Source organism: Cervus elaphus, chromosome 26, assembly GCF_910594005.1.
Source record: "Cervus elaphus chromosome 26, mCerEla1.1, whole genome shotgun sequence".
NCBI lineage: Eukaryota > Metazoa > Chordata > Mammalia > Artiodactyla > Cervidae > Cervus > Cervus elaphus.
In genome coordinates, this window is record NC_057840.1 from 30,816,064 (window position 1) to 30,838,018 (window position 21,955).

General features: G+C 38.7%; 1 protein-coding gene across 4 annotated transcripts in view; it reads left to right on the forward strand.

The window, feature by feature from the left end:
* The window catches only part of STXBP5 (syntaxin binding protein 5), a 152,858-nt gene that overhangs the window by 12,372 nt on the left and 118,531 nt on the right, over positions 1–21,955 (forward strand). For 3 of the 4 annotated variants that reach the window (XM_043887954.1, XM_043887955.1, XM_043887956.1), the window contains exons 3-4: positions 7,428–7,509; positions 11,379–11,479. In XM_043887954.1, the coding sequence (XP_043743889.1) occupies positions 7,428–7,509; positions 11,379–11,479 (183 nt within the window). Of the gene's footprint in view, positions 1–6,603; positions 6,653–7,387; positions 7,510–11,378; positions 11,480–21,955 lie in introns of those variants that run through there. The other variant, XM_043887957.1, reaches the window with a different exon arrangement.

Sequence of the window (21,955 nt, forward strand, 5' to 3'; positions counted from 1 at the left end):
GACAGTACAGAGATTTCCTATATATCCCTGTTTTCACTTGGCACAGACTTCCCCATTATCAGCATCCCCCCCAGAGCAATACATTTGTTACAGTTGATGAACCTACACTGACGCATCGTCACTCACAGCCCATAGTTATGTAAGGGTTTGTTCTTGGTATTATACACACAGTGGGTTTTGACAACTGGATATTGACACGTATCCACCTTTAGTATCATACAGAATAGGTTCACTGCCCTAAACGTTTTCTGTGCTGTACCTATTCATCTCTCTCCTTCCCCTACCTCTTGGTAACCAGTGATCTTTTTACTCTCTCCATAATTTTGCCTTTTTTTCAAAATGTTACATAGTTGGAGTCATACAGTCAGCAGCCTTTTTAGATCGTCGTTCACTCAGTAATATGCATTTGAGTTTTCCTTATCTGTTAATGGAGAAGGAAATGGCAACCCACTCTAGTGTTCTTGCCTGGAGAATCCCAGGGACGGCAGAGCCTGGTGGGCTGCCGTCTGTGGGGTCACACAGAGTCGGACACGACTGAAGTGACTTAGCAGTAGCAGCAGCAGTATCTCTGAATAGTTGATAACTCATTTCTTTTTTGTGTGAAATAATATTCCATTGGCTGAATGTACTGTGGTTTGTTTATCCATTCACCTACTGAAGGACATCTTTAGTTGCTTCCAAGTTTGGAAAAAGTAACTATACACATCCATGCATGGGTTTATGTGTGGATATAAATTTTCGCCTCCTTTGGGTAAATACCAAGGAATCGGACAACCAGACTGTATGAGTATGTTTAGTTTTGTAAGAAACTGCAGAACTGCCTTCCGCAGCGGCTGTACCATTTTGTGTTCCCACCCAGCAGCGCGCAAGCACTATTTGGCTGCATGTGATCATCATCATTCAGTGTTGTTGGTTCTGAATCTTGGCTCTTCTGATACATTTGTAGTGATATCTCCTTGTTCTAATTTGCATTTCCTCCAATGACCTATGTGGGGCATCTTTTCATATGCTTAAACGCCATCTGTATATCTTCTTTGGTGAAGTGTCTGTTCAGGTCTTTGGCTCGCTTTTAATTGGGTTGTTTGTTTTCTTACTGTCAAGTTTTAGGAGTTCTTTATATATTTTGGGTGATGGTCCTTTATCAGTTGTCTTTTGCAAATCTTTTCTTTAAGTCTGTGTTTGTCTTATTATTCTCTGATACTGTGTTTCACAGAGCAGAAGTTTTAAATTAAGTCTAGTTTATCATTTTTTTTTTCTTTCATGGATGGTGCCTTTGATGTATCTAAAAAGTCATTGCCAGATACAAAGTCATATAGGTTTTTCTCCTATAAGAATTTGATAGTTTGGCATTTTACATTTAGGTCTGCCATCCATTTTGAGTTCGTTTTCATGAAGGATGTAAGGTCTATGTCTAGATTAATTTTGGGTGGTAAGGGGAGGGGAAGAGTTCTGTAGGCCTGTGTATATAGGTTGTAGTCTTTTTGTGAGCTTGTGCTTCGGGACTGTGAACTTCTCAACTGTTCTCAATTCCCTGCTCCTTCCATCTCCGCCAGAGGAGTTAGGGTGGCTGAAGAGGGTTGAAGTTGATTTCCCTTCCTTCAGGCCAGTTAGGCTCTGATAAACCCCCAGCGGTTTAGGCTCTGTTTATTGCTTCTGAGGGTAGACCGTGTTATGAACAGAACACTCCAGTATATTTAAAAATGGTTGCTTTTCCCTTTCCAAGAGGGCATTTTTCTCAGATAGAACATGGTAGAGCTCTTGGAGGTAAAACTCACAGAAGCATGGGAAATCGCCCCTCCCCATGACTGGGTCCACCTGCGGTTTCTCACAAACTTGTCTACGGTAAGCCTCCAGCAGTTCATCATCAGGTGCAGTCTAGGTTTTCGTGCCCCAGCACTCCTTCCTGCAAACACGTCTGCCGGCTGGTTCATTTTGCTTTGTTGTCATTCTCTGTACTGGCCTGTCTCTGCAGTTTTGGGAGCAGTCATTTGCCCTATGAATTCTTTTAAGTCTAAGCAAAGTTGTTGATCTTTAGTTTGTTGAGCTTTTTATTTGTTGTTAGCATGAAATGACAGCTTGCAAGTGTCTTATGTGCTGGACCAGAAATCAAGTCTGTATTAATTTTTATAGGTGAAAAATACATGATCTTTATTTTTAAAAAGATGTTTAAATTGATGTTTGTCAAGTCGATGAAACTATAAAGTTAGGGGTACTGTACTATAAAAGTGAAAATAATTGCTATTTGACAAAAATTGTAGTATTGTAAATACATTCAAAGTTCATTAAATATAAAATGAAATGTTCTTCACTATCTTAAACCTTGGTAAAGACTTAAGTTCTTCTTTTGAGCATATGCCTATCACGTGGATTAGAACTAGTTCAGATGGAGGTAGCAAATTTTTAGAAGTTTTGAAAAGTAAGACCTATGATGAGATTAAGGGGATTCATGATAATTTTTCAGATTTTCTTTCTTCAAATGGACCAATTTAATTTGTTGTTCTTTAATCACTAAGTCGTGTCTCACTCTTTGTGACCCTGTGGACTGCAGCAGGCCAGGCTCCTCTGTCCTCCACCCTTTCCTGGGGTTTGCTCAGATCCTATCTATTGAATTGGTGATGCTAACCATCTCATTCTCTGCCATGCCCTTCTCCTTTTGGCTTAAATGTTTCCCAGCATGAGGGTCTTTTCCAATGAGTCAGCTCTTCGCATCAGATGGCCAGAGTAGTTATTCATTTGTAAATATGCACCTTGTGTGTATGTGTGTGTGTATATCTATATGAATTTCATAGAAGATAATGCTTAATTATGCTTTTGCCACAAGGTTTTCCAGTTTTTCTCAGCCATGGATACACATTGAAATGATTTGTGGAACTGGGGGAAAAAAATGAAATAAAACAATGCCCAAACATGTGCTTAGATTTCCTCTCTAGATAGAAAATTCTGATTCAGTGAGTCTGGCATGGAGTCTGACATTTGTAATTTCTTTTTTGTTTCAGTTGTCCATGGCTGCTTATGATGTAGAGCCAGAATTAAGAAGGACTGGTTAAATGTTTGGTAGACAGGGTAGTAGTATTCTTAGTGAGGCAAATGGTAGATAAGAAACACATTCAATACAGTGTATGTAGAGAGGATGTCATTTTAAAGCCGTCATAGCATCTTGAGATTTGTGGTATAACCGTGAGGACACAAGCTGACACTTTGGTTCTGTCATTGCCGTTGGAAACGGTGCTGTGAAACTGATGTCTGACGTCTTTATGAAGATGAAAAGGGACTGGAATTCTGGGTGTGCCTTACTCATCTTCCTAGCAGTGGATCACTGGACATGAGAAGCAGTAGTTAAAGACCGTGGAGTCTGATGAAGAGGTTGAAAAGCCTAGTCTTAGACTTGCCGGTGATCCTTAAACAGATCAGTGAGGGAGGCAGGGGCGCAGTTCCCAGGTGAGGATGCTGCAGCACACACAGGTTGTCTTAGTTATCACGGCTCAGTTTACATATTTCCCATTTTTTTTCTGGTCATCTGCTACCTTTAGAACTTTCTTTGAGAACAGATTGTATTTATTGTTTGCCCTTTTATTTGTTGCCCCCATTTATTCCTCATAACAGTACAGAATAACAAAGAATTGAAAGCTTTCACGTGCAGCGTGATTTATGTTCACACAGAGTAAATAAATAGTAGGCTAAAGTTCATCCTCTTTTCATTTTCAGAATCCTTTTGTCAATATTCTTTGACCACACTATGGCGGTATTTGGAATTTATCTTTGTTATTGAAAAATAATCACATTACAGTTTAAGACTTAGGCCATTAAAAGTAAAAATCATCCACCGACCTTTTATTCACAGAATAGTATGCTGGTTCAGAGTAGACGCCTTGAAGCCTTACTGGAATACTTAAAGAGGTATGAATTACCCTGTTTGCTGAAAGTCTAAGGATGTACTAAAAGAAGTGGTAACAGAAGTCAGTGGAAATCTTCTGGGATTCTGAAGGATTCAAATGCTACTCCTGGGCTTCGTGTTTTTAACAGCGTCAGGGAAGAACGTTTACTCTTAAAAGTCTTTCTTGGTTTGTTGGCAGAATATCTGCTCAAAGTTACACTCACAGAATGTTACATAATTAAACATGGGATAATTTATTAGTGACTGATTTATGAGTTCATGGAAAAGACGGTTATCCACATCCTTGTTTTAAGCATATGTTTGCAGCATATAAATGTATTTTCAGATACTGCACGGGATATCAAAGTCCTCCAGTTGCTTTCCACTGTATTAATATGCCAGTCTTCTGTTTCTGATTGCAAAATTGAATATGTCCCTTCTGTTGCTGTTGGAACAATACTGATACTTTCTTTGACTTTTTCTTTGTTGACAAGAATTGATGAACAGATTCTCTAAGAAGATAAATAATTTAAAAGATCTTAATAGTTTACTAAGTACAGTATGTAGCACTGATCATTACCACATTCTTCATAAAAGTAGAGGTTGTCAAAGCGTGTGTATAGCACACAGTGGCAATGATGGCAGTAAAGTTTGCTGAGGAATTATTCTTTCAGAAAGTGTAGACTGGCTGAGGTCCCATTGCCTGCTTCTTTTACTGTTTTTTATTCTGTTTTGCTGACAGTACAGTGGAAAAATCCCAGAAGAAAGAAGAAGCAATAAGAGGAGCTATTGCTATGATTGTAATACCGACCTAACAAATGACTGGAAGGTCAAATGAATAGGCTGGAAATACAGATTTCCTGGAATTTTGAGAGCTATAATCGACCCTAAAGACAATCTAGTCTAGTCTCCTGATAGAAATAAGAACTTTGAACGTGTTTCTAGTATCCTATACTTTTGGTTGACTTTCTGAAAAATGAGCTTAATTTTACCTAAGAAGATATGACAGGATGTAAACAGGTTTCTTAGATTTTATAAAGTCATTCATTCATAGATATTTATTAAACACCTGCTGTGTGCCAAACACTACTGCAGGTTCTGGGAGTGCAGAGATAAGATCACCATATTCGTATTACCTGAAACTCTTAAAAGTCTAGGTAGGCTGTAAGGAAGGCTTTCAAGACTTTATTGGTTTTATGGTATTTGCTTGCTACTAAAAGTTACATTTGGTCTGGTTTTATTGTTTCAGACTAGTCTGACTTTCCTGGTCTCAACTGTAAGTGTTTCCTATATATTCTCAGTTTTAAAATGACTTGAAATAAGTCAGGTGATGTTTAGATGTGAAAATTGGTCCTTTCTTTTTGGGAAGTGAGGTTTGATGATGGTGTGTTTGTGTCTGTGTGTCTCTGTATGTCCTGGAGTTATTAATAGACTGCCTAAGTTCAAACCCCAGCTTCCTTACTAACTAGCTATATGGCTTTTGGTAACTTATTTAACCTTGTGTATAAGTTTCCTCATTTGTAAAAATGGTGCTTATAATAGAGGGTACTCTTTGTAAGGTAATACATATATAGTGCTTGACACATTGTTTTCAACAAATGTTAGCTACTGTGATGATAATTATGATGTACTTACCTCTTTACTCCCTCTATTTCCAACCAAATATATATGTCTGTGTGTGTGTGTGTGTGTGTGTGTGTGTGTGTGTGTGTGTATAAAACCGTTTAGGCAACTGAATGAATGCTTATTTTGAATTTAAATTTGGTACGGTAGTATAAAAGATTCTACTAGATCTAGTCATTGTTTCTGCTTATCTGTCCTCTGTTCTTACGTATGTCTTCCTGATTATTCTTCATTAATAGCTAGTTTTATTATATTACTTACTCTTGTAAATATTTCTTCCTCCCCCCCCCCCGCCCAATTGCTTTCTTAGAGGATTCCCTGCAGGACATCTGGTCCTATCTAAAACATTCATAAGATATTTGGTCCATGCCAAAAGCTTCTTGCATTTGGTCCTGTCTAAAATGTCCATGAGCATACTTGATCTATGCAAAATGGTTATGGACAGGACCCAATTTCAGGAACCTTATGGTGTGGACCCAGTGTCTTAATGGTCATTTGAGACAGGACTCAGTGTCTACTCACCTTGAGGGTCATGTCTAAATTCAGAGATCGTGTCTGTATTCAGAGACCCTGCTCCCCATCAGACAGCCTCATCTTCTGCAGTTCCTCTTCAGGAGTCGTGCTGGTTGGTGCTTGTCTGGACAAGAACCACGAGTGCTGCTGTGCAGGAAGTGTCTGGCATATGTCATGGGTCAGGTATACTGTTGGTTTAATCCAGAAACAAAGATGACTGGTAGGATTAGGTAGATATTAAAGCCTTTGATAGGTAAGCTGTAGAAAAATTGAGACTAAAGGTATCTAAGGTAGGAAGATTGCAACATTTTAAAAAGAATACATTGGAGTTCAGAATTAGAAGGTAAGATAAATTGACACAAAGAAATATCAATGTAGCCTTATCTCGGCTGTACTTTCTAGTTGTGTGACTTGAGAGAAGTCATTTTCTCTGTGCTTCAGTTTCCTTATCTATTTGTGTGTGTGCATGCTGTCACTTCCGTTGTGTCTGACTGTGTGAGACCCTATGGACTCTAGCCCACCAGGCTCCTCTGTCCGTGGGATTCTCCAGGCAAGAATACTGGATTAAGTTGCCATGCCTTCCTCCAGGGGATCTTCCAGTCCAGGGATCGAACCCACATCTCATGTCTCTTGCATTGGCAGGTGGGTTCTTGACCACTAGCGTCACCTGGGAAGCCCCCTTATATGTTTATATGAGGGATGTTTTATATTCTTCATGGTTGTGAGGATTGAATGAATTAATATGTATACTAAGTTTAATATAATGCCCAAAGTACAGAAAATGCTGTCTGTTTCCTGTTATTATATGGAAATTAATAGATATTTACATTTTAATCTGTATTCTAGTATATTGTAAGAGACTGGTAACATTCATTGGTGACATAACTTGCCACAGTTACAAACATATTTATGTGGTTCTTCGTTATATTTTTAGCCTACGGTATTTAAAAATGACACTACAGGAATGAAAAATACTAGTGAAAAGATAGTTGTTTCTAAAAGCAGTATTCCAGATGACATGTGTCTACTTCTCGGATTTGTTTACTGACTTGGAAAAAATTGGGTGCTCTATAGATTAACTGCCTTTTCTTTTACTTTAAATGAAAGAAAAAGACTAGGGCCAGAATAAAGTATATTAAATACATGTAGTTTGGTTCTGTACATTGCTGTTTTTAACTTTTTTTTTTCTAGAAGAGATAGCTGTCTTATTTCTTTTAGACCCTAAATCTCTGAGATTTCTGACTGTCAACAGAAAGTAGCTGATTAGATTGATGTGTAATCTAACTCTAAATCTCAGCCTTAGTAAATAGCCTGTATTGAATATCAGGCCATCGAAATACTTGTCTGTTGTATAACTTTATCAGTTGCTATAAACAGCCCACACGTACCATAAGCTCCTTAATGAAATCCGTGACAGCTTCGGTCGTCCCGGGGTAGAATGCTACTGCCAGCACGACAGTGGGGCTGCGGTGATCCAGCTCCAGTTCCTGATAAACGAGGTTAGTGAGCTGCTCTGATCTCTCCTGCTTACCTGTGAAATAGGGCCATACCCCATCTTTCAGAGTTCTTGCATGCAATTACATTTTAATATTTGAGCAACACCAAATTTCTTGTAGGCCAGCGCCAATAGTTATTCATTTTAAGGCATCATCATGGACAGTTACATAAATAATGTAAGATGTTTCTGAAAACAGTGTTGAAAATAGAATGGCATAAGGTAAGATCTTTTTGGTACAATGTGCTGCATTTAAATTTTATTCCACAGATATTGAAAGTTACATAACATATAAAAATCTGCATTAATTTTTTTCAAAGATTGATCTTATTATAAATAACAAAATGTACTTCTTGCCAGTGAGTTGTTTTGAAATACAACCAGGAAACCAAAATCCATTAGACACTGGTTATTGTCCAGAGTTCTTGCTGTATCACTTATTGGGTGAAGTAATTGATGCCTTTCTTTGCAATACAGTGTAAAGTTGGGAGGGAATTAGAGATACATCATTTTATTAGCAGAGTAAACAATGTGTCTGCAGGTTTTAAACAAGTTTGAGCAGCTCTGACATAGATGTTTTCAGATGTAGGGACAAGCAGGAAAAGTTGGTCATAGGAGAAAAGCAGATTATTCCAGAAAAGATTCTGCTATACTTGGATATAGGATAGTTTGTGGGCATTCTTTTTGCCCCTGGATCCTTGGGTTCCATGGAATGAATGTTTAGATGTAAATAAGAGAAAGGAAATACTTTTCTTCATATCAGAGGATTTAAGTGAGGCAGTAGGGGATATACAGAGCTAAAGAGGGTGATATAAAGATTTTAGTAAAACTAAAAAGGGTAATATATTTTAGCAAAACTGTGATCCAAATGATACACAATTGTGTAGGTGTTTCAGGGTCAGAGGGAAAAACTTCAGTATTCAATTCAGTATTCTGTGTAAGATTGAATAATAGGCTTTATAAAATGTTAAGATACACATAAAAAATCACTGTAAAAAGTTGTTGAATCCGTGTGAGTTTTTTTCCTTTTTTAAAAAAAATTATTATGAAATAATTAGAATGGCCACTAGCTTCAAGATAGAGACCCTATGTACCCTCTCCCCTTTCCCCCGTAGTAATGTTTTACGTAACAGTAGTAAAATATTAAGCCAGGAGAATGATATCAATACTATTAGCTAGACTACAAGCCTTATTTCGATTTCACCACCAGTTTCTACACTCTGATTGTGTGTATGTGTGTAGTTTCGAGCAGTTTTATTGCATACGTACATTTTATGAAATGGCCAACAGGAACAAGGTACAGATCAGTACCAGCACATAAAGGAGTGCTCTCAGGCTACCTCTTTATACTCGCAGCCCTTACTGGTCTCAGTCCCTAATACTTGGCAACCGCTAACCTATTCTCCATCTTTATATTTGTGTTAAGATCTTTTTTTTTTTTCCAAGCAATATAAACAACATTGCAAATTGATTAACTATGCACCTAAATTTGTTCTCCCCCGGTAGCTCAGTTGGTAAAGAATCCACCTGCAATGCAGGAGACCCCGGTTCAAGTCCTGAATCAGGCAGATCCCCTGGAGAAGGGACAGGCTACCCACTCCCGTACTCTTGGGCTTCCCCTGTGGCTCAGCTGGTAAAGAATCTGCCTGCAATACGGGAGACCTGGGTTTGATCCCTGGATGAGGAAGATCCCGTGGAGGACGGCATGGCAACCCACTCCAGTATTCTTGGCAGGAAAATTCCCATGGACAGAGGAGCCTGGTGGGCTACAGTCCCTGGGATTGCAGAGAGACACGAGTGAGCAACTAAACACAGCACGCCTAAATTTTGGAAATCTTAACTAGTCGATTAAAAATCTTATACTCTTATTAGTTGATTATAAATCTTAATTGATCTTAAATAGTCATTATTCATAATGCAGGATTGCTTTCTGTAGAATTTATCATAAAGTTCTTTGATATTTTACATGTTTAAATGTTACACTTTAAGTACTTCAAAATGACAGTTTTAAACCATGCCTAGCAAAATATGACTGTTTAAATGGGAATGGCTATGGAAATGTGAAAATTGGGAGTAGCTGTTTATTTTCAGTTTTGGAAAACCATTATGTAGATAAATGAGCCACCATAGGCAGGCAGCTGTATTTTGTCTCTACATCTTCTTTTCTTCCTTGAGATACTAAGATGGGACAAACATCTTGGGAAAGAAGATGGCCTGGTCTGAAACTATGGTGGAAGTAAGAAGGAAGAGTACAAATGTTCAAAACTCTGAATCCTTTGATTTTCTGCTTCAGAGTGATGAAGATGCTTTCTAGTGAAAAGGAGAGTATGTGGACTTTTAAGTAATATTGGGGCAACAGGAGTAGTTACCCAATAGAGTAGCCCTCATCGAATTTCAGAAGTGGAAAGAACTTCGTGAGATCATTGAATGTAAATCGTCTTCAGAGCTATTTTAGTTCTCTTGGATAAATGAGAAACTCTTCCTATTTTAAAAGAGAGATTTTAAGATTTCTCATCGTAACCTGAAGGATTGGAATTGCAAATCTTTTTTGAAATTAAAATAAGTTCTTCATGTTGCATCTATTATCTTATGCTCTGTTAGATGAAGACTATCTTCTTCCTCTTTTGAGGAAAAACATTCATATGTCTTAATAAATCAGTCTTAGTCTATAGATTTTTTAATCCAATTCACACATCAAAATCACTGCTGGCTATTTAAAAAAATAAATCTGCAATGGTTCTTGCTCTAAAAATTCTGATTTGTCAGGTCGGAGGTGAGACTGAGTCCCCTGCATGATTCTCACATGGTGCCAAAGGTTTTCTTTTTCAGACCTGATATTGTTTAATAGTTTTGACTATTTTAACTTTCTAAATTAGTCAGATTCTTCAACCCTTGGACTCTGAAATCATAGAGAGCTGAATGCTATTTTTGTTTTCCACATCATTCTAGTAGAATTATGATATAAGCAGAGTACGTTCATTTGTCTTAAGCCAAATCAAAGTTACTTCATACCATATATTTATCTTTTAGTCAAGGGAGTATGTACGATAAGGACAAAGTAACTTATGGTCTGACTTCTAGTTTTACATAACTAGTTGTTGATAACTATATCCAACTAGATCCTAGTATCAGTTCAGTTCAGTCTCTTAGTCATGTCTGATTCTTTGTGACCCCATGGACTTTAGCACGCCAGGCTTCCTGTCCATCACCAACTTCCAGAATTTGCTCAAACTCATGTCCATCGAGTCAGTGATGCCATCCAACTGTCTCATCCTCTGTCATCCCCTTCTCCTCCTGCCTTCAATCTTTTCCAGCATCAGGGTCTTTTCTAACGAGCCAGCCATTTGCATCAAGTGGCCAAAGTATTGGAGCTTCAACTTCAGCATCAGTCCATCCCAATGAGTATTCAGGATTGATTTCCTTTTGGGTTGACTGGTTTGATCTCCTTGCAGTCCAAGGGACTCTCAAGAGTCTTCTCCAACACCACAGTTCAAAAGCATCAATTCTTTGGTGCTCAGCTTTCTTTATAGTCCAACTCTCACATCCATACATGACTACTGGAAGAACCGTAGCTTTGACTAGATGGACCTTTGTCAATAAAGATCCTAGTATACTTTTAGTTTATAAGATATTAAATTGCACTTTAATTAAATTGCTGAAGTTTAAACATAATTTTTATACATCTGTATACACATAATACACTCTTCTACGTCTGCTGCTTAGAATTTGGGTGAGGCAAATGTTTCTCAGAACTAAAGCTAATATTGGCAAAAAGCTTTGAAATTTGAGAAGGAGATTTTTTGGCAGCTCTTTTAGTAGCATTAATGTTTGTAAATATATTCTACATAAAATATATTACACTTTATTTTTAAGGGAGCTCTTGTGAGTGCCTTGGCTGATGACACCTTACATTTATGGAATTTACGTCAAAAGAGACCTGCCATACTACATTCACTTAAATTTTGCAGGGAAAGGTAAGAATTTCCTCAGTTATTTTATGTATATGCTATTTTATACTTCTTGAAATTTTTTGAATATTATTCTTTAATTTTTTGTGATGGATTTTGTGTACAATCTAAAAAATAATTCAAAAACTTAAGCTGCTATACAGTAAAAAGCAAGTTTCCTTCCTTTTCATACCCATCTTCTACAGAGGTACCCACAGAAATTTCTTTTGTGTCCCTCTAGAACTATATAAATACTTATATAAGCAAAAATCTCTCTATATAACTTTTTTATTTGCATAAAGGTAAGGCATTACATATTCTCTGTGTAACTTGTGTTCATTTAACAAAGGTGATTGATTTTTTTTCATGTTGCTATATTTAAATCTTCTTTAGTCATTCTTAAAACTGCATAATACTTCATTGTATGGAATCGCCATAATTTATTCAGACTGTCTTCATGAATTAGCTGGAAGTTTGATATATCTAAGACTGGGTTTAATATGAATGGACATTTCTATCATTTTCAGTTTGTTGTTAATTATGCTCTGTGATGTTACATATTTCTGTGTCCACTTAGGCAAAGTATATCTGTAATATAAATTTGTAGAAGTGAAATGACTTGGTTATAGAAATCTCACATGACTTGTGAATTTTGTGGGTGATTGAAAGGGCTTTTCACTCCAATTTTGTTAAACATTCTCCCATATTTTTTTAAAGTTCTCTTAAAGCTGCATTTTTGTGCTTAAACTTTGATTCATGTGGAACTTACTTTGGCATGAACTGTGCATAAGGAGTGCAGTCTCCCCTCCCCATTGTTTATGAGGTGTATATTTTGGTGTGTATATGTATATTTGCTATGCTGTGCTTAGTCGCTCAGTTGTGTCAGACTCTTTGTGATCCAGGGACTGTAGCCCACCAGGCTCCTCTGTCCATGGGGATTCTCCAGGCAAGAATACTGGAGTGGGTAAGCCTTTCCCTTCTCCAGGGGACCCTCTCAACCCAGGGATTGAACCCAGGTCTCCCACATTGCAGGAGGATTCTTTACCATCTGAGCCACTAGGGAAGCCCAAGAATACAGGAGTGGGTAGCCTGTCCCTTTTCCAGGGGATCTTCCTGACCCAGGAATTGAACTAGGGTCTCCTGCATTGCAGGTGGACTCTTTACCATTTGAGCTACCAGGGAAGCCCGTATGTGTGTGTGTGTATATATGTGTATGTGTGTATATGTGCATATGTATTAAGGTTAAGAAATCTGAATCGAGCTAGCGTCTGAATGCAGTGGAGTTAGTGTCAGGCCATGTCTGTGAGAAGGTAGGCATTAGACTCCACAATCCATGTCCAAGAATCAGGCCATGCCTCTGCCTTGATAAATATCAATCCATTCAGGTTATATAAACTGATCAGTCTGTTTGTGAATTTGGGCTTCTGCCCACAGTGGCCTTCCAAAGTAGACAAGCTAAAGAGGCTGCTGGGAATATAGCATAGACTTTTCTAGCCAACACCAGAGCATGTCTGCACTGTATGCCAGACCAGAGCTGTCAGGTGGTCAGTAGCATAGTCAGCTACCTGGCTACATCTTGTCTGGGAAGACAAATCCACAAATGGCTTGGAGTCGTGGTTCTACTGCTAGGGCAGGGGCAAACGCGGTAGACGCGTTTATGGAAGGAGGGAGCGATGAGATAAGGGAGAAAGAGCAAGGCAAAAGTCAAGTTCAGTTCTCTCCATCCAATGGGAGTAGAGCCAGCCTGTCAACTTGCTGGGCAGAGTTTCTTAGTCTGTTTGCCAGTGGGATCTCAGAAGAGACTCTCCAACAACCTCAGATGCCATTGGGCTGGTGAAAGTAGTGGTGGGCATCTCAGTACTCATCTTCTTGGTGTCGGTCTCAAAGCACCTACTGGCAATGGCAGTGTAGGTATATCAGAGTTGTTGTCAACCTGGTGCATTTGTACCCTCCAGAGGGCATTTGACACTGTCTGGAGACATTTTTTGTACACCTGAATTGTGTTGGGTGAGCAGCACTACTGTTACTTAGTGGATAAAACCACGGTTACTGTCAAACATATTAAAATGCACAAGACCGTCCCCCACAACAGAGAATTATCTGGTCCAGAACGTCAGTAGTGTCAAAGTTCACAAAAGCCTGCACTCTAGCACATAAAAGTGATATCATTTGATCACTGTGGGGTGCTCTACAGGTTCTGTTAATCCACTACCCACTGAAGGGATTCTTCCAGGATTAGAATTCTAGTAGAAGAATACCTCTGATAGTTCATTTACCAGTGGCATGCCCATATTGCTCGCTGGGACACAGGAATGTGGCAGTATGTCATCCAAGTTCACAAACGTACACTGCAGGTTATCATGGTAATCTTCATGCAGGAAGGATCAGGCCTCAAGGAGTCCCGAAGTGGTCAGAGTCCCGTGATTGTCTGGTATGTAGTAAAGTCTCCTCTGTAGTACTCCTAAGGTTGGTCTCCAAAAAATTCTTTTAAATATGGATAAGGAACCATAAGCTAGTCGATAAGGTCCTATAGGCACATATATTGACAAACGGGTGGCACCTTTGTGTGAAATTTGAAAAAGTAGCCCTTTTTGGTGGTTACAACTTCAGAGTTCACCATTCCTCTCCTTCAGTTCAGTGGCTCAGTTGTGTCCGACCTTTGCGACCCCATGAACCACACTACGCCAGGCCTCCCTGTCCATCGCCAACTCCTGGAGTTTACTCAAACTCATGTCCATCGAGTCGGTGATGCCATCCAGCCATCTCATCCTCTGTCGTCCCCTTCTCCTCCTGCCCTCAGTCTTTTCCAGCATCAGGGTCTTTTCCAATGAGTCAGCTCTTCGCATCAGGTGGCCAAAGTATTGGAGTTTCAGCTTCAAAATCAGTCCTTCCAGTGAACACCCAGGACTGATCTCCTTTAGGATGGACTGGTTGGATCTCCTTGCAGTCCAAGGGACTCTCAAGAGTCTTCTCCAACACCATAGTTCAAAAGCATCAATTCTTCGGTGGGTGCCATTGTGCAGGGTGCAGCCGATACAATTGTATAGTGAAGTGATAATCGCTCAGTCATGTCCAACTCTTTGCGACCCCGTGGACTGTAGCCCACCAGGCTCCTCCGTCTGTGGAATTCTCCAGGCAAGAATACTGGAGTGGGTTGCCATTTCTTTCTCCAGGGAATCTTCCCAACTCAGAGATTGAACCCAGGTCTCCCAAATTGCAGGCAGACTAAAATTTACAAATCAAACCAACTGATGTTCACATTTTCAGTTCTGTAATACACTCTGCCCACCTCACCAGTAGAAACTGGTTGGTTCTGATCAAAGTTCAGCTTCCCCTCAGCCTTTATTGTGCTGTGCTTAGTCACTCAGTCGTGTCTGACTCTGCGACCCCGTGGACGGTAGCCTGCCAGGCTCCTCTGTCTGTGGAATTCTCCAGGCAAGAATACTGGAGTGGGTCACCATGCTCTTCTCCAGGGAATCTTCCTGACCCAGGGCCTTTATTAGGACAACAAAAAGCAAGACACTGTAGCATGGGTAACTTGGTTCTTGAATATTCTCTTTGGATGAAATCCTCTAGGATGGCCACAGGCTTCTATAGCAGCTGTTGTACCTCAGTGCTGAGAAATGGGCCCAAGGCCTCATGGTAGAACTTTGTTGTGTTCTCTTGAGAGTAAGGCTTCCCTGATGGCTCAGAGGTTAAAGTGTTTGCCTCCAATGCGGGAGACCCAGGTTCGATCCCTGGGTTGGAAAGATCTCCTGGAGAAGGAAATGGCAACCCACTCCAATATTCTTGCCTAGAGAATCCCATGGACGGAGGAGCCTGGTGGGCTACAGTCCACCAGGTCGCAAAGAGTCGGACATGACTGAGTGACTTCACTTCTCCTTCTTGAGAGTAAAGTTCAGATTTCCTCAAATGGTAAGAAGGGGCGAGGTGGCATTTGGGAGTCTACTCTTCTGCAGCATCTGGTTCCAGGTGGGGAGGGGAAAGCATACTACTATGCCTACTACAGCTCTTGGAACCTGCCCTTGGTGGTAAGACTTATTCTGCCCCCACCCTGAACTCTGTCATTTACGACTTTTGACTTTTCATCAGTTCAGTTCAGTTCAGTCAGTCATGTCCGACTCTTTGCGACCCCATGAATCGCAGCACGCCATGCCTCCCTGTCTATCACCTGTCAACTCCCGGAGTTTACTCAAACTCATGTCCATCGAGTCGGTGATGCCATCCAGCCATCTCATCCTCTGTCGTCCCCTTCTCCTCCTGCCCTCAGTCTTTTCCAGCATCAGGGCCTTTTCCAATGAGTCAGCTCTTCGCATCAGGTGGCCAAAGTATTGGAGTTTCAGCTTCAAAATCAGTCCTTCCAGTGAACACCCAGGACTGATCTCCTTTAGGATGGACTGGTTGGATCTCCTTGCAGTCCAAGGGACTCTCAAGAGTCTTCTCCAACACCACAGTTCAAAAGCATCAATTCTTCGGCACTCAGCTTTCTTTATAGTCCAGTGCTCACATCCATACATGACCACTGGAAAGACCATAGCCTTGACTAGACGGACCTTTTTTGGCAAAGTAATGTCTCTGCTTTTTAATATGCTATCTAGGTTGGTCATAACTTTCCTCCCGAGGAGTAAGCATCTTTTAATTTCATGGCTGCAGCCACCATCTGCAGTGATTTTGGAGCCCAAAAAATAAAGTCTGACACTGTTTCCCCTGTAATCTCTGCTCTGGTGGAAGCCTTCTGTAGGAGCAGCTGCCCCAGGCAGGAGGAGGGATGGAATCCTATGATTTCCTGCCCATCCTTCCATCTCCCTCATTTGCAGATATTGGTTCTTTTCCTTATATAACTGCTTCATGTTCTGTTTTTATATCCATATCAATCGGGGTAGTCTGGTATTATAAAATACTCTAAAAATCTTAGAGTTAAAGGAACAACAGTTTATTTTTACTTAGGCTATATGTTCTTTGTGGGTTTGCTGGAACACTCTTTATTATCATTATCATTTTTATTCCAGAATCTTGGCTGAGAAACAGCCAGTCTTTACAGCATTACCAGTCAGTGTAGTGAAGGGAAGAAGAATATAGAGAAGCATACTTGGCTCTTAAAACTTCTGCCTGGACGTGATATATATATCTCTTCTATTCTCATTTCTTGGGCCAGAGCAAGGCACATGGCCATCCCTAGTTTTACTCATCTAAACTAGAAGAAGAAGAGCTGGAATATTTATGAATACTTATAACTATCATGCTGCTGATTTTTATTATTGACATTGAAGTACAATAAGCAGTAACCTAGTTAATTTTCCCCTTATTCCACGATGGATTTGGGCTAACTTAATAGTTAAGTTACTCTATTTCATCTTTATGCTATGTATTTTTATTCTGAAACTAGGAAAGGCAGCAAAAGTATGAAAATTTTGTAGATCTGTTTTATTACATTCTGAACAATTGTTAAATGCTTCAAATGTGTTATTGTAATATAGTCTTATTTTAATAAATAATTTAAATTTCTACTAAAATAAGAATATTTCATAGGAATTACAATGGTTTAGTTATAATTTTTCATAATGTGGATTTTTTCTGGTTTTAACTTTTTGAAATTATGCTATAATGTTTGGCCGCTAAGTTGTGTCTGGGTCTTTTGCAACCCCATGGACTGTGCTATAATATACATAACATAAAACTTACTGTCTTAACCATCTTGAGGTGCCCAGTTCACTTGTGTTAAGCAATCACATAATGTGGATATTTTGATAAGATTTCCCTTTTATGATTAAGAAAAAAATGTAGAAATTGAAGTCTCAAATTTTGGTTTAACTTTATGAATTTAGACATTACATCACTGCTTTGTTTGTTGGTTTTGGTAGAAACTTTGAATTTGACAAGTAAAATTCTATCTGACAGTTGCCTTATCAGACTATGTTCAATTTAGCTTCTATTTTTTTTTTCCCTTAAAGTTTAATGGGGAGAAAGTTGTGTGTTTATAATTAACTACAACTATCTGCTAATCTTTTTTCATTACCTTGAACTATGATGACCAGGATTCCTTTTTTAAAAAGTTTTTATTGGAGTGTGATTGATTTGCAGCATTATCTTAGTTTCTGCTGTACAACAGCTTCTCTGTCTACTTACATCCCTCCTTCTAAAACCTCCCTCCCATTTGTCCCCTACCCCATGCCTCTAGGTCATCACAGGGCACCAAGTTGAGTTCCCTGTGCTATAGAGCAGGTTCCCACTGTCTGTTTTACACATGATAGTGTATGTATGAGCGTGACCAATATTCTTAACTACATTACATTTTTTCATAATGGTTTTGAAGTAGCAATATATGAAACATTTCAAGATTAAAGAATAAATTTATAGATCTATGCTTATCGGTTATTCTCTTAGTGAAATTTCAAAGGCTAGAATTTTTCTCCATAAATATATTAGACACCTCAATAGCCAAGTCTTTATATTGAAACTAAAATATTTGTCTTAAAGATACGTTTTCTTTTATCCTAACACTCTGATTTACAGTTTACTCTCTGACTTAAAGCTTTTCCATTTGATGATAGATATATATTTTTAGAGAATAAAATAAGCATGCATTCTAAACTAATAGTTAGGAAAATATAATATTATATGGATTGATAATCCATTAATCAAAATTTCATCTTAGCAGTTATCAGTGGAGCATCAGTGACCAAAGTCCTCTAAAGAAAAGAAAAAAGTAGCCAATAATAAAGTAACCCATTCAGATACCAACGTAGCAGTAGAGAGAGTCGATGCCTGTAATACTTTAGGAGCTGACTGCTGCCATAGCGTCGGATTTTCTTAGTAGCATCAATAAAATAATGTAGTGACAACAACTTGTCTCATTATATTCTTATTATAGTATTACCTAAATACTGTTCTTGCATATTTACGAGGCTTAAACTTTGCTTAGTTTGCACGAGAACAAGGCATAGCTATAAAAGAAAATTTGGCTGGATATCAGCCCTCAAAGTCTCTGGTAGAAGTCTTGCAAATACTTTAAATTAATTCCTTGCACATATTTAATGAGAAAAATATCATAATATCGGAACTGATTCTATACCTGGAATTACAGTTTTTGTGGTAATTGCAAAATATCAGCAAAACATTTTCCTTTGAAAACAGCTTAATGAAAAGTATACATGCATTAGATTTGAGAGCAATTTCGTGAGAGGAAATTCAGAACTAGAACAAAGGAATGGAATGAAAGCCAGATCTGTTAGGAAGGCAGGCAGAGAGACCTACCACTCTGGACCTAATTCTAGTCCACAGAGAGAATTGCTTGCTCATATGGAAATGATGAGTCACCTTGGGAATTCTCAGTGTAGAGAACCACACACTGAGACAAAATTTAAAAAGGAAACAGACATTCTCAGTGTTCAGAGAAAAAAACAGTTGTGGACTGCTGACCTTGAGACTGTAAAAGTCAGGAAGTGTTGGATAACTTCCTAGAGTAAATTTATAACTAAGGAATTCTGACAAAGAAATTGAGTCAGCCAAAGAGACTGATCTACTTGCACCAGGGGTTTATAATGTACTCAGGTGACATGGTAAAGAATCCACTTGCCAATGCAGGAGACACAAGAGACTCAGGTTCAATCCTTGGGTCAGGAAGATTCCCTGGAGAAGGAAATAGCAACCCTCTCTAGTATTCTTGCCTGGGAAATGCCATGGACAGAGATGCCTGGCGGGCTGCAGTCCATAGGGTTGCAAAAAAGTCAGACACGACTGAGCATGCTTGCACGCAGTTGCAAAAAAGATATAGAAGGAGAGGATCCCTGTAACAAATTCCTAAAAATGTAGAAATCACTTTGGAATCAAGCAGTAGGTAGAGGTTGGAAGTATTTGGGGAAACATGATAGAAAAGCCTAAACTGCTTTGACCGGCTGTTTGTAGGACTCTGGACTCAGAGACTGCTGCCAGAGAGAGCTCAGAAGGAAGAGAGGAACATGATTTCAGAAACTGAAGGAAGAAGTTCCTTGTTATATAGCAGCAGAAAGCTTAACAGAAGTATCTCTTTGTACAATGTTTAAATATTAACTTGTATATTTAGCTGAAGAGATTTCCAAGGAAAGGCTTAGAAGTGTGATCTGACTTTTTCTTGCTGCTTTATAGTAAAATGCAAGAGGAAAGGAATAAATTGAGAGAAAGAATTTTTAAATGAACTAGGACTTGATTTGAGAAATTCTTAACCCTGATCTATTTGGCACAAGACTGCTTCTGAAAGTGTGGCATAGGGAAAAACCTGAGGATGCGGCTGAACAACTTTCCACTAACAATCTTCTGTAGAACAAAAGGTCACAGTATTTAATTACATAAAGAGCTCTTTTAAGAGATTGAAAGTATGCCTTAATAGACCTTCTCAACCAATCTAGACAGCCTGTAGGAAGTTTGAGTATCATTCTTGGGCCCTCTCAGCAGGAGCCTAGATAGAGAAGGTATTGCCTCCAGAAGATTTGTGGTTATGACTTTTTCTAATGCAGAAAACCCAGTGAAAGGTATTCAAGTCCACAACTTTCTTGAGAAAATTGTATAAAAGAAATATTGCCAGCTTGGACCTAAAGAAAGTACAGAATGAAAGGAGGCTACAGCAAAAGTACTTGGCTGTAAACAAGTGCTACCTTTCATGAGAAAGGATGATTATGAGGGCAGAACTGGGGTACATGGAGGCTTATTCCCAGGCCTTGAAGCCTAAGAAAAATCCAACATTTGGCCAGTTGGACTTCAGAAAGGTTATGGACTCATTTTCACCTTCCCCTTCCCCCCATTTTGCACAGGAATTCCTACAATTGTTATGCTATGCCTGTTAAACCATGAATGCTTGAGGTGTTGGGGGCAGATAGAAACAGGGGAATCTCTTTTCTCTTGAAGGCATGACCTTCCATACAGTTACTGTGTGGGAGATAGGTTCCAACAGGGAGAATCTTCAAATGAAAAAAAACAGGAGTGTTTGCTCCAGGCTAACTTGATATAATCTTTATTCCTCCCACTAATCCAAAACTTGCTAGGTTGTTTGATTATCTTTCAAATGCTATTTGGTCCATAGGTCCATAGCAAAGATTTTACATTTTTTTTCTTTTTTTGTAAAAAGAGTGAAATGGGATATTTCTTTTTCCTAAACCAGCATGCGTGGGAGTTTAAGCACACTTCAATCTGTAATAATCTGGCAGTGATTTTCAAGATGAAGATGGTTTTATTTTTCATTTTTCTGCCTTATTGTATTTAAGGACAGTGTTCAATGATATTGGTGACAGCAGGTGGCTTTTTCTTGTTAATAATTATAATAGTACTGCTTCTAGAGTTTTATTGTTAGCATAAGGGAGGATGTTGATTTAAGATAAGAGTTTTTCCCCTTAAGAATTGTTAAGTTAAAGAATCCACCTGCATTGCAGGAGACATGGGTTTAGTCCATGAGTCGGGAAGATCCTCTGGAGAAGGGAATGGCAACCCACTCCAGTATTCTTGCCTGGAAAATCCCTTGGACAGAGGAGCCTGGTGGGCTACAGTCCATGGGATCCCAAAGTTTTGGATACGACTGAGCAACTAACACTTTTATGGAAGTTGCATTTTAATTTAATACCTTTATAACATTTTTATATGACTGTGACTTTTCACCTTCTCCCTGTGGATTTAATCTGTGACATTAATAGATTTCCTAACACTAAGTTTTGGAGTTTTTTGGTGGAGAAGACAGGAGAAAACAGAACAATGGGAAGAGAAGTAGTGATCCAGAGGCATAAGTGAAAAAAATTTTGTGGAGTTAAAATATCTGTGTCAGGAGTTAGTCCGTTCAGCCTAACTAGTAGAATTAGAAATACCTTAATGAGCTGTGTTGTAACACTGTCAGCTCAGAATGAACTCAAAAAATTTAATGCTTATCTGACACTAAGCCCGTACCAGTCTCAATCTTTAAGACTGTTGGAAAGCTGTGAAGTTAAATGTGTCTTAAATGTGTAAGAGTTACTGCTAAAATAGAAAATATATAGTATTAAAACCATTAGAGAAGGAAATGAAGAAAATAAATAGGGGTCAGGAAAAGAGATAAAATGTTTAGGAAAAAAGATGTTTAAGAAAAAAAATTGGTTCAACTAAATCAGTAATCAGAATCATTTAGTATTCAACTAAGTCAACTACTGAAATTTGGGGGTTTTGAGACTGGATTTAAAAACAGCAAAATATAGCCGTTAAACTGTTTATAAAAGATAAACCTAAAACATAATTACACAAAATTTGAAAGTAAATGGAAGGAAAAAGGGAAAAAAAGCACAGATCATGCAACAAAGGTTACAATGTTTATAGAAATACCACTAGCAAAAATAAAAACTTTATTCCAGGAATAAAAGAAAAGTTTTAACAAATGGAAAGCTTCACACTAAGGAATACTCAAGTTTTAAAATGCCACTCATCTCCATGTCTATAAATTCAGTACTGTTTGAATCAGAATTTTAGCAGTGTTGCTCATTGGACTTAGGGTGATCTGCAGTACATTTGGAA